Raw genomic sequence first — 13,846 nt, forward strand, 5'->3', positions numbered from 1 at the left:
GTGTGCTCTGAACGCTCCTATCCCTACACATTACCAGCATAATATGGCGTTCCTTGGCCGGCTCCTCTGTTTTATACTGCCTGTCACAGCCCTCCTTATTGACTGTGTTACAGCAAGTGATCGGATTTCTGCAGGCCATTATTGAGAAGCCTTCGCTACCGGGCAAATGCTGGACATTTTTTCCAATCCTGAAGAATAGAATCGCAGAATGTTTGGATTTGAATAGAACCTTGGATTTAAGGAAATGTGTCTCGAATTCCACCCTTTGAAGATTGATCTTCTCATTTCTAATTGTAAGGATGAAAATTCTTCCTTCCAATACCATCAGGACAGAGTTTTTGTTTTCAGGCTACAATAGGATGTAATTTTATCCAGTGTGTATTTTTTTTCCTAGAAAAAAGGAATGTATAAATATAGAAAACAGTGCAGGGCTCGATCTTTGCCAGTAGCTTTCATTAGAGAGCTCACTGCGTGAGACACATTACTTAAAAAAAACAGCAGCACAGTGAAAAGAAGAAAAATAAAGGAAAACAATCTGTATCCGCTCAGAAAGGCAACTCAACAATGTGAAATACATCTGAGCCACAGAGAGGAAGTGACAGAATGGATGCCAACACAGGGATCAGAGTGCGGCGCAGACAATGTGTTCACTCAGTACTTAGTATATTTTATTTCCCTAGATTAGAAGGGGGTTGTCTCGGTCAAGAATCAGTGTCATGTCTGTTTTCTATGTGTTGTAGGAAAAGGGCAACTCCTGTGAGGAAGTGCATAGAAAGAACCGATGTAGAAAGATTAACCTGAAAGAAGTTGTCCACTACTTTTACACTGATGCCCCCTCCACAGGATAGGGCATCAATGTCTGATCGGCCGGGGTCCGACACCCGGCACCCCTGCTGATCAGCTGTTATCGGTGGTGGCAGTCACCGGCCGGAAGTGCTTAATTGCGGAGCTTGGCCGTCTAGTTGTAGCGGCCGCAGCAGGGTACTACACATCCGCCTTCCACTCAATTCAATGCAGTACCGATAACAGCTGATCAGCGGGGGTGCTGGGTGTCGGACCCCGGCCGATCAGATATTGATGCCCTATCCTATGGATGGGGCATCAGTGTAAAAGTAGTGGACAACTACTTGAACGTGTCTGCTCACCTGGGTGGATAAAGAAAGAAAGAAATTACAAAGATTCTCCTATACTTTGCAATATTAAACATGGCACACGGATGCCTTATGTGTGCTGTACGTTTTTTTTTTTCACAGACCCATCTTGGCCCTTGTCATCTGTGCTGTCAGGAAAAAAACAGACATGTGAATAGCAATATAGATTATGATGGGTACGTGTTGTAATCCATGAAAAAAAAACGTATACAATACATACGTGCAACATAGACGCTTCAATGGGTCCTAAGGGTTCATGCGCACAACTGTATTTTCGCTCCGTTAAAAAATGGATCCCACTTGGACCAATGTTATTCAATGGGGTGGATGGACGATTTTTTTCACTGATTGAATCTGCATGTAAAAAAAAAATCGCAGCATGCAGTTTTCCTCCGAAATTTGGATGAGTCACCCATTCAGATCTATAGCCACGTTCACACATGCAGTACTTGGTCAGTATTTTACATCAGTATTTTTAAGCCAAAACCAGGAGTGAAACAATCAGAGGAAAAGTATAATAGAAACATGTCACCACTTCTGTATTTATCACCCACTCCTGGTTTTTTCTTACAAATACTGATGTAAAATACTGACCAAATACTGAATGTGTGAACGTGGCATATGGATGTGAAAAAAAAAAAAACGAATGCCATACTGAGCCACAGTACAGCATCCGATTTTTACGGATACATTGCAGTTCTGTAACATAGTAAATGTAAATGGTCCTGTAAAAGATTAATAGCTGCTGAGAAAGAAAAACGGATTGTATACGAACAGCACACTGATAACAAGTGAGAAAAAAAATCGTCCGGGTTTTCTGGATGCAAATCTGAATGATTTTTTTATACTATCATGTGAACCTATATATACAATCACAGTTATGACACACAAAAAATGATCTGAACATTTTGGCATTGTAAAGTTGTTGTTTTTTTTGCATTAATGACATATGTTTTTCCAGATAATATAGAGAAGAAATATATGGAATCAGTGTTGAAGAAAAAATATAAAATCACCGTGCAATTTGTATTTCATTGTCTTCCGAAATCGCTGCACCACATTTGTGGTTTAACCTGCTTGATGAATCGGGCCCTCAATGTTTATATTTTAGAGCCCCCTTTCAAAACTTGTGGACTTTTGATATGTCACCAATGGGTTATATATTGGTTTTGCTAGATTTTTTTAGTCCATCTCTTTTTCAATTATTCTAGTAAAAGGACCTGGAGCATGTAAGGCCACATGCACATGTTGAATATTTGGTGAGTTTTTTACCTCAGTATTTGTAATCTCAAACCAGGAGTGGGTGATAAATACAGAATTGGTGACGTGTTTCTATTCCTCTGATTGTTCCTCATCTAGTTTTGGCTCCCACTCCTGAGAAAAAATACTAACCGAATACTGACAGTGGGGCCGTGTTTGTATTATACGTTTCCTCTGATTGTTCCCCTCCTGGTTTTGGATTACGAATACTGAGGTAAAATACGGACCAAATACTGAACATGTGAACGTGACCGCAATGATTTTTGGGTAAATGTAAGCCAAAACCAGGAGAGGAACAATCAGAGAAAAAGTATAATAGAAACATGGCCTCACTATCAGTATTTGGTCAGTATTTTTTCTCCGGAGTGGGAGCCAAAACCAGGTGAGGAACAATCAGAGAAAAGGTATAATAGAAACAAGTCACCACTTCTGCATTTATCACCCACTCCTGGTTTTGGCTTACAAATACTGAGGTAAAAAACTCAATAAATACTTAACATGTGAACGTGGCTTAATTTGCCCAAACGTCATTGAGGCCATGTTCACACATTGAGTATTTGGTGAGTTTTTTTACCTCAGTATTTGTAAGCCAAAACCAGGAGTGGGTGATAAATGCAGAAGTGGTGACGTGTTTCTATTATACTTTTCCTCTGATTGTTCCTCTCATGGTTTTGGTTACAAATACTGAGGTAAAAAAAACTCACCAAATACTCAACGTGTGAACATGGCCTCAATGACGTTTGGGCAAATTAAGCCACGTTCACATGTTCAGTATTTATTGAGTTTTTTACATCAGTATTTGTAAGACAAAACCAGGAGTGGAACAATCAGAGGAAAAGTATAATAGAAACACGTCACCACTTCTGTATTTATCACCCACTCCTGGTTTTGGCTTACAAATACTGAGGTAAAAATCGCACCAAATACTGAAAGTGTCAACGTGGCCTATGGGAAAACCATTAAACTGTTGCCTCCATTCAGGCTTTTACTATGGCCTCCACCAAAGGTGAAGTTAGTCCCTGCCATGATGGTAGCGGGAGCTCCTGGCACTGGGTGAAGGGTACGAGTCTGGCCGCACCTGTACTCGTGGTTTTGTGCAGAGGCCTCTTAGTCTTTATACAAGTATCTGATTTCTGGTTCACAGAAAATTGGCAACTGAAGATACTTTTTTCTCGTCAAATTCTCCAACCCATATTTAACAAAATAATGACATTCGTGTAGCAAGAAATATGAACCGTCCCGACCGCACCTTCACGTGGGACAGAAAGATTGTGATCAAGAACAATGAACATCACCAGACAGTTGCATCATTGATGCCATAAAAATACCAGTATCATTTACTGGTTCCCTGGGCGTCTGGAGCGAGGGGTCTTGGAGCAGAACGTCTGGTCCTACAAGCAGAATTTTGCTTACACTCCAATGACCAAACTACAGCTGGATTTTACAAGAAATACAATAAAAAAAAAGAGGCCAGAAATCCTAGTACATGAAAGTGTGGGCTTTAAGAAAGTAGAAACGTTCACAGAGGCGAAGCACAGAATACTGCAAAATCACTGGAATGTATATGCACAGACCCAGGCACAATCTTTATCTTTATTATGAACCCATCTAGCAGAGATCCACAAACATCATTAACATAATTTTTTTTCCAAGAAACTGAGCCCAGCAATCCTATAAGATAGCTGTCTCACTGAAGTTCACTGAACGTCCTCCCCAAGACTCCCACCAAGAGAATATTAGTACCTGGACGTCTTCCAGCAAAGGATTAGCTTTTTTTTCACTTCTATTGATCATTTTAATGCTCTCTCTAATTTAATATTAAAGGGAATTTATAGTCCTAGGCGGCAGTTTGTTTTTATAAAAAGAAACTCTGCTTTGCTCCCTCTCCCCTGGTCCAGCGTTGTGTCTGTTATTGTGTGCAGCACCGATGATACGTCAGAAGCACTGCAGCCAATCAGTCAGCTCAGCTGCCCTGCCTGAGTTGACGGCATGAGCTGCTCAGAGCCTCTGAGCTCACTGATTGACTGCAGCGCTGTCAACATGACATCAGAACTGAAAACTAATAACAGAAACTAGAAGCAACAGCAGATACTCAATGCTGGACCTGGGGAGGATGTGTAAAACACAGTTTGTTTGTTTTTGTTTTTAAACAAAAAGCAGCCAGAGATGGGGATTTACCAAAGCTGGAAAAAACCCTTTAATGGATTATTAATAAACTACACAGAGTTGTATGGGCTGCACTGACATATCTGGATGCTACAGTAAAGCGAACCTGGGTTTTGTATCTTGCTGAAGATTCGTTATAAACTGTGTTTTATTCATTTAATCGGTACTTATTCTGTGCCTTTCAGTGAAGCGGGCGGTCCTAAATAGTGAACGACATTTATCCCTCTATCTCTTATAAAAGGAAGGCTGTTAATCACTGACCGGGACCGCCCACTTGACTACAAAGCCCATGAGATTTAATGAAGAAAACTCAGGTTATATGGAATATTTTCCCACAAGACTATAAAAAAAACTATATATCAATCTGTCCAGCTCCCCCCTCTATAGCATGCTGCCTGATATTGGACTGCATTATTAATGTGACAGGTTCACGTGAAATATTGATGAATAGTAGACACTATAATATGGTTTACCTGGATGTTGTGCGGTTTTGTGTAGCTGCTGTAAGGCCTTATGATTAAGGCTAGATTATAATGTATGTAATGGGAATTAGTCCCCATTCAGTACTGATATAAGATGTAATGTAGCGCTCTGCTATCAGCTAAGCATCAATGCATTGTTCCACATTTAGTCATATTGTATTATTCAGGTTAGACACCTGATGAAGGCTGTTCATAGTCGAAACGCGTTGTGTTTTTAATACTTTTTCTTGTTGTTTTTATTAAAATACCCGCCATTGGAGCCCATAGCTCTGCTCCTTTTATCTATTCATTCTCTGCGGTGGAAGCGCCATTTCCCTGGATTCTCTTTGCTATTGTTTAGGTTCATGCATTGTTCATGTCTTCACCAGTACTGCCATATTGAATAACATCGGCCCAAGTGATATCCGATAAAAAATCGGATAGCAGTCGTCCGATTTATACTGTGGTGTGAGCGAGCCCGTATAATGGAATAAGGAACAAGTTCTTGATCGCCGGGGGTCCGACTGCTGAGACCCCCACCGATCCAAAGAAATGTCACTATATTCATTGTTATTGGATTACCAAAGTCCAGTCGCGCACAGCACTCGGTTATCTCCAGCTGTTCCATTAAGAATTAACCACATTAAGGGGTACGTTCACAAGACTGATGTCTTCACATCCCAGAAAAATGGTCCGATTATTCTGATCAGAGTGACAAATTTTTCTTGGATGTGGAGAGGAAAGAAAAAAGTTTCTCCACCTTCTCCATTCTGTCAGTTGGTGAAAGTCGGACTGCATTTGGATGCCATCCGAGTGCGGATCGTTTTTTTTTTTTTTTTTCACAGACCCATAGACTTGCATTGCTAATTTTGATCCCACACATGGATCAAAATAGGACATATCTCCATTTTTTTTTCCGCAAACCGCTCGGTCCAAGAAAAAAATCTGACGTGCGCAACCCTATCTCATAGGTAGGAGTGCTATCCGTGAAAATCACAGACATTGTAGCACTTGTACGGAAAAATCGGTGGTGTGCACGAGCTCTAATGGGCACAGTGACAGCCCTACTTATATAAAGGGTTTAGCATTTTAACTCTATCATTTCCAGGTTTGAGGGAACAGTGCTTGGGTGCTTATAGCCATACAAAGCAGAAGGGTGTATATACACTATTATAAAGTGTTCTGATGTGGCACCGAGTTTATAACACGTCTATGTTACTTGCAGCTCCGGTGCCTATAACCTGCTCCATGAGAGGAACGGATATAAAAAGTGAATCTGCCCAAGTACAATGTCCCCCAGGGTGCACTGAGCAGCAACTCTCTGTATATGGAAATGCAATTTATGCCGCAGTATCCAGCATATGTGGAGCAGCAATTCACCGGTATGTTGCATATATTGGCTATTTTGTCTTAAGAGTATTGATATTATACAATGTGTTTGGTTTCCTACTCACAAGTTTCTTTTGAGAAAAATGAAGCAGCAAAAAAAATTAAAGCGTAAATAAATTTTAATGTATTAATTTTTATAAATAATTGTGCAGAGAATGTAAAGTTATTAAAGTTTCATATTCACTTCATCAGCCGACTTGGCTTTTTTCCTCGTCAAAAGTAATGGCAAGGTATGTACACAGAGTTTTTCGAAAAGCTATATTGGAGCGTAGCTTGACTCTTCCTATTCATTTCTATTGTAAAACTACTTTGCTGTTCTTAGGTTCAGTGTTTTAAGTGCTTTTTTTTCTGCCCCAGGTTTTGAAAAACATCTAATGGGGAAAAAAAAGTGCAAGTCACTACTTTGCAGTGGCTCCTGGTGGAAAACATTACAAACTAGGCATTAGCTAATCAAAAGGCTGCAAAAGATGCATCAGGAAAGAAACTCTTCCCAAACAATTCAAAAGCGCTTCAGGAAACAAAAGAAAAACTACTCCAACAATTCCCATAAGGCGTATTTCTTGAAGCAGTTTCTACTAGAAAACTGATTAGGATTGATTCATTAAAGCTTTGAAAAATCACATATTTTTTGCGCAACGTAGAGTTGCACAAAACGTTTGCGAATTTTAGCGATTTGCGATGAACAGAGCTGGGGAAGAGGCAGGGCAAGGGTGTGGGTACGCCCCCCCATCAAATTCATCAAATGTGCGCTCGTTTTCTACACCAGAAATGTTAAACTAGCTGTTTTTATCCAATATCCGTGCACAGTACACCGTCTCTTTGTCAAGCCAAGTTTACACTTTCAGTATTGCAAATATGGATGTAAAATCCTGACCAAATACTAAACATGTGAACATGGCCTCAAGGAGTACAGATTCTCTTTGACTTCATGAGAAGAGTAGGGGTGACACTGTAGGAGTGCACTATTTCTCTGCTGCAGTACACTTCCTCCCGAGCCTCCAGTAGCTGTGCGGCGTTTCTTGTATTTATCCAGCGCTCCTCTCTGGCGACACCATATTAGCAATGAAAAACACCGGAACATCCCTGCAGGTGTCTAGTGTCATGCCCAAAGTGGCATGATTGACAAACCAGTGTGCGCACAGAGCAGGGGACAAGGGACCTCTCCTCCATGCACACATTGGTTTGAAAATCACACTACTGTGGGCATGATACTAGCGACCTGCAGGAATGAGTGATGGCGCTCCTAGATTAGTCCAGGTACACGCACTAGGATTATGTATTATTTTTACAAAGACTGCATCAACATTCAGGTGCATTAAAAACATTATTAGGAGACTGATAAAGTGCTTGTAATAAATTACAGGGAAAAATTCCCTTGCCAGGATAACCAATCATCCGAACTAGTATCAACAGGGACAGGGTTCCAGCAAAAGTACCCAATTTATATATCTTCCTAATTTCTTTGGATTTAATAATTTCTTGACTATTGGTAAGCATTTCTTTTATTTCATATGGAAAACTAAAGCTTCAAAGTTCAGTTCACTCCAGAAAAATATTTAGATTTCAGAGTCCTCAGTGGTTGATACCTTTTAATGGCTAACTGAAAAGATGGTAACATATTGCAAGCTTTCGAGACTACTCAGGTCTCTTCATCGGGCATAGTATAACACAGAATCTGAAGAGTCACATATTTATACACAATAAGACACACAAAAAATGCAATAGGTAAGACAGTTGATGAAAAGCAGAGTTATTATGGAAGAGATAAACAGTTCTGGCTATAAATATTTTAGCAGTTAATAGATAAGGAATGTGAAGGTTTTATTGTCCTGTGACTAGGTCCAGTGTTATGTTGGTCTCACAGGTCTGAGAGTCTGAGAAGTAGTCTGGAAAGCTTGCAATTTGTTACCGTCTTTTCAGTTAGCCATTAAAAGGTATCAACCACTGAGGACTCTCAAATCTAAATATTTTTCTATCTACTGGCTAACACGATACAAGAATATATATTTTTCCTAGTTCACTCCAGTAAATGTACTTACAGAATAAGGGTACGTTCCCCACAATGATTTTTTGATGAGTTTTTGATGCTGCATATTTTTGTAGTGCAAAAAATGAAGCGTCTTACAGTTCCAGCAAAGTGGATGAGATTTATAGCAATCTCCTACCCATTGTCCGTTTTTTAATCCGGCTTAAACAGACCTGCGGTGCGTTTTCAAATCCACAACATATCAATTTCTCTTGCGGTACGCTGAGTTTTATGCGCAGATTCTCCCCATAGAATTGCATTAGCTGTGGAAAATCCACAGGTTAAAAACACACATGTGCTTTTAGTGTGTTACCGCTGTGGAAACGCTCTAAAAAATGCATGCAATACGCACATGACTGTATCAATAAAGTTTTGTCAAAGCCAAATAATAGAAAATCTCAAAAACAAAGCAGCTTTATTTAAAACATGACATATCAAAAAGAGACCCAAAAAAACTCTAAATGCATGTAAATAAATAGACTCAAAAACGCAATGAAAAAACGCAAGTAAATTCATTTAACTAATAGGTACAGAAAATCGGCAACATCGGAAATGTACCCATGGCCATGGTGTTATAAATGAATTTCCATTTCCTCTTGAAGAAACTTATCTAACAATTGAACAATAAATAAAATTAACATAAAAGAATAACTTTTTTCTTTTTCTAGGGGGGTTATAGGCAACAACGGTGGAACAGTGTCGCTGCGTCGGCTTCCTGGAAATCAAAATTATCATGCGTTCTATGCTAATGGAGTGCAGTCCCAGCCGCTGAGCAAATGGTCTTCATCCTTCTCTGTATCCAGTGAGTATATTCATTTGTAAGCGGCTGATTTTTATTGTAACTTTTATTCCACACAATTCCTTAACTTATATTTTATAAATAAATGTTTGAATTAACACAAATTAAGAAAAATAATTGGTGAGTGTTACTAATGTAGTAATATTTGTATAATTTAATATTTAAGTTTCAGACTACCCTTCCTAAAATCCTTTTAAGTGTATGTGCACATAATTTTCTAGTGGATATTGCTTCAGGAAACGCTCCTTCTTTGGGTATGTGCGCACAGTGTCATTTAGCTGCCCAGATCTCCTAGGCAAAGCTACCTTAGGAAAACACTGGCGGTCATTGGCCTGTGGTGGCTTCACCAGCAGCTTTGCCGTCATTCGCTGACGGCGTCTTTCTCTCTACAGTCCTGCTCATCGTTATTGGCACCCATGAAGTTTAAGTACATAATGTGGAATATCTTCTTAAAAAAATTAATCAAGTGAAACAGTTTTTTTGTATAGAGCACTCGTGTTAAATACAAAAGAAAAATGATAAACAATAATTTAAAACAAAAACCAATGGGAGGGAAAATAGAAAAACCTAAAGCTTGCTGTGTCACTGGTATTGGCACCCTTTACATTAATTTAGTATGGAAACTCATTTTGACTCGCCTGTGGTAAATCACAAAAGAGATTCACCTGTGATTTATTGCCTGTGCCCATGCGACAAGAATTAGCCAATGAATGATGACTTAAGTGTTTTAAAAAGCCACATGGTAGGCCCTGTTCCTTTGTCACAATGGCGAAGACAAGGAGCTGTCTGAGGACATCAGAACTGCTATTATTAGCAAACACAAGACTTCCAAAGGGTATAAGGCCATCTCCAAAGACCTTGGTATCCCAGTTTCAACAGTGTGCAATATTATTAAGAAGTTTGCCAAGCATGGAACTGTCAAGAATCTCTCTGGACATGGGGGAAAGAGGAAAATTGACAAGAGAAGTCTTCTAAGGTTAGTGTGAATGGTGGAAAAAACACCACGTCAAATAGCCAAAGACCTGAAGGTCAACCTGGATCAGTCTGGGGTCATGGTTTCAACAAGTACCATACGCCACACACCTAAACCGAGCAGCGCTTTATGGGAAGAGACCAAGGAAGAAAGCATTGCTGAAGAGGAGACATAAACAGGAACTACTGATCTTTGCCAAAGAGTACCTTGACAAACCACAATCCTCCTGGGAAAATGTTCTGTGGACAGATAAAATAAAAATAGAGCTTTTTGGCAATGCAAAGCAACAGTGTGTTTACAGACAGCGCAATAAAGCTTATAAGGAAAAGAAGACCTTACCAACAGTTAAGCACGGTGAAGGATCCGTAATGCTGTGCTGTGTCTGGTACTGGAGGCCTTGACCGTATCACAGGAATCATGAAATCAGGGAATTATCAAGAGATTTTAGAGCGAAATGTCCTACCCAGTGTAAGAAAACTTGGTTTGAGTCAAAGATCATGGGTCATCCAGCAAGACAATGACCCAAAGCACACATCCAAAAGTACACAGGAATGGTTGAAAAATAATAAATGGACAGTTTTAAATTGGCTTGCAATGAGTCCTGACCTCGATCCCATTGAAAATCTTTGGGGTGAGCTGAAATCTGCCATTGGGAAAAAAAACCCTGCAAACATTCAAGAGCTTGAACAAACTGCAAAGGAAGAGCTGGAGAAAATTCCAGCTGAGAAGAGCAAGAAGCTTATAGATGACTACAAGAAATGTTTGGAGGCTGTCAGCAATGCCAAAGGGGGTGCAACCAAGTATTAATTAGGGGGGGCTTTATTACTGCATATGCGGTTTATTCTGTTTCTTCTTTGAAATTGCAAAATGAAAGTTGAAAAATAATGTTTTATTGTTCTATTACTTTGGACCACTAATTAAAAAATCCTGAGGATATAAATTTGGTACATTTCCATTTATTTCTGAAGATATTGTATAGTCTATGAGAAAAATGAAGGGGTGCCAATAATGGTGAGCAGCACTATATACTGTTAAGTATAGAGAGCAGGTGTTTTTTTTCCGCTGCAGGGTTTCCAAATCCTGAAGCAGTTAAAAGACATGATATAAGACATACAATGTGCACAGTAATGTTGTTTTGATATATGCATTATGTTCATTTTATGGGGCACTTTTGTAGCACTTCCTCCAGTGGATTCTGGGCAGAATTCCCCTAAAAAAGACTTCATGTGCACATATCCTTTGAGGACTTTTTGGGGGACTTTTTCATTTTTCAAGCAGAAGAAACTTCAGGAAACTCTGCTTTATTTTCTCAAGTTTTTTTTTAAACCTGAAATGTCTCTTACTATCATTTTTGTGGTCATTTCTGAGGATTTTTCCTGGGTGTCTTTTGAACTCCATTAACCAATAAAAAATTGTAGCATTTTTGCATTGGGAACACTACAGAATAGAGCAAATAAATTCCTGAACATTTTTCAGGCATCTATTAAGCCTCTCCATTGTCTTGTATTCTAAATATTTCCTAGTGGAAAACACTAGAAGAATGGACATGTGACTTTTCTCTTCGGTCTATTGAAAGCTATAATTGTTTAAAAGACGCTCAAAAGCCTGAATCCATGAACAGCAATTTGTTTTTTTGTTACATAGAAATTAATTTGTTCAGTCTTTCGGTTATGTGCACACAATGTTTTTTTTACAGTCAGGTTCGTTTCGTAACCCACCTGAAAAAGCACTAAATAAATGCTAAAAAGAATGAACATGTTCCGTCTTCTGAGCTTCTTTTAAAGGGGTTGTCTGGTCAAAACCGATAAGTCTGCAGACACTCTGTATGACTGCAGACTTATGAATTCCTCGAGCGCACACACTGTGCGCTGCGGGGATTTGCTGGTTTCAGACCCGGGACCGAAGATCATGTATGAGTTATACATACCCCAGCCAGTGGGCGCCACCTCGTTCCAAACACTTGTATGGAGCGAGGTCACGCCCTGTCTAGTAATGCGGACAGCCAGTGGGCGTATCCGTCTAGAGGGCATGGTCTCGCTCAATACAAGTGTATGGAGAGCAATGCCGTGCCCACTGGCCGGGGGTACATATGTATAAACTCATACATACCCTCTGTTACTGGGTCTGAAACTGGCGAATCCTCACAGTGCCTGCACTGAGGGGATTCATAAGTCTGCAGTCACACAGATTGACTGCAGACTTGTCAGTTTTGACCAGACAAACGCCTTTAACCACTTCAGGTTACCAAAGACGTAAAGCGGTCAAAAAAAGTTGAACGGTCCATTCTTTGGGAGGATCAAAAACTACCAAAAAAGTCGCTCCAGGACAAAAGAGGAAGGCATATTGTGAAGCGTCTTCCCCCTAAAAAATTTGCCAGGTTTGCACACATCTAAAAGACAGGCCATGCATATATCCTTTGAGTGTTTTGTTACTGTTGTTTGCTGCCTTTCCAGAGCTTTTGCAGTGGAAAAAGATGTAGTGTGAACAAACCCTTAGCGTACAGATATTCTTGTGGACCTTCTAGATATTAAACAATGAGTTTTAATTAGGCTATGCTATTGGCTATCATGTTATGCTTTTATGTCTCTTATACAAGGGACCTTTCTCAAATTTGTAATTGTCAAGAGTAATACCCCTTTCAGATGGCTATCAAAAATTGCTGCAAATATCGTCCTCTTTTGACATTTTTCATGAAACGTGTCATGTCTTTGGTCTGCCATACCATTAAGTGGATTTCCAAATGGGTTTGAAGAAGTTAATCAGGAAACTTACAATAATGAATATGTGGAAGGTAAATTTAGGAGAGTTAGGAACATCTTGGTGATAATACAGTTAATGTTGTTCTTTTTTTTTATAATAGAGTATAAGACTCGAGAAATGGAAGTCTCTGGAAAACCTGTATCTACTAAGGCATCTGCTGCAGGTGAGGAATAGGTCATGTGCAAATCCGCCATTCCTGTAATGTAGCCTAATGTATGTGGGATCCAAACTATTCCCAGACAGTTGATTTCAGGAAAATGAGGGTCGGTTATGTTGAATTTCAAAAAGTCAAATTCTAGAATGTTTTAGGATCAGAATGCAACAGTTACCTAAAAAAATGGAAGCTTCACCCACACCCCCACCATCAATGAAACGCTTCTCTGAGATGTGCACCTTCTTCAGTGTGTCGGAGGCTATAATAAGTCTGAGGATGTTTCTTCAGCTGCACCACAGAGAAACCAGATGAATAGCATTTCAGATTGTGCTGAGATTTCCTGCTCTGAGTGATTTTACATATGCAAATACTTTCAGAGAGCGGAAGAGAGCTGGAACTTAATATCAACTCTTTAATGAGCCTTGCCCCATGGCTAAGAAAAGAAAACATGCCAGACACTATTTGCAGACACATGTTTCGGGTTGTTTGCCCCTCATCAGTGCAAAGAAGAAAATTTGATTTGGTGGGTGAGAGGCCTGTGTCTAGTAATGTTTCTCCTTGTAGAGAGTGCCAAGCCGACATAGTTACATATTTAGTTGGGTGAAGAAAAAAAAGACCTAAGTTCATTAAGTTTAACCTTTTATACTTAGAAAGCCTATTTGATCCAAAAAAAGGAAAATAAGACTCTTTCAATAAGAGGTTCAATT

General features: G+C 39.6%; 1 protein-coding gene across 2 annotated transcripts in view; it reads left to right on the forward strand.

Annotated features, from left to right (window-relative positions):
- Nucleotides 1-13,846, forward strand: part of COCH (cochlin) — a 62,903-nt gene that overhangs the window by 17,088 nt on the left and 31,969 nt on the right. For both annotated transcript variants that reach the window (XM_073637562.1, XM_073637563.1), the window contains 3 exons: nt 6,264-6,420; nt 9,122-9,255; nt 13,086-13,148. In XM_073637562.1, coding sequence (XP_073493663.1) covers nt 6,264-6,420; nt 9,122-9,255; nt 13,086-13,148 — 354 coding nt within the window. The remainder of the gene's footprint in view (nt 1-6,263; nt 6,421-9,121; nt 9,256-13,085; nt 13,149-13,846) is intronic.

The sequence above is a fragment of the Phyllobates terribilis genome, unplaced genomic scaffold (assembly GCF_046119375.1).
Source record: "Phyllobates terribilis strain yellow unplaced genomic scaffold, ASM4611937v1 Scaffold_7__3_contigs__length_470593459, whole genome shotgun sequence".
NCBI classification, from domain to species: domain Eukaryota; kingdom Metazoa; phylum Chordata; class Amphibia; order Anura; family Dendrobatidae; genus Phyllobates; species Phyllobates terribilis.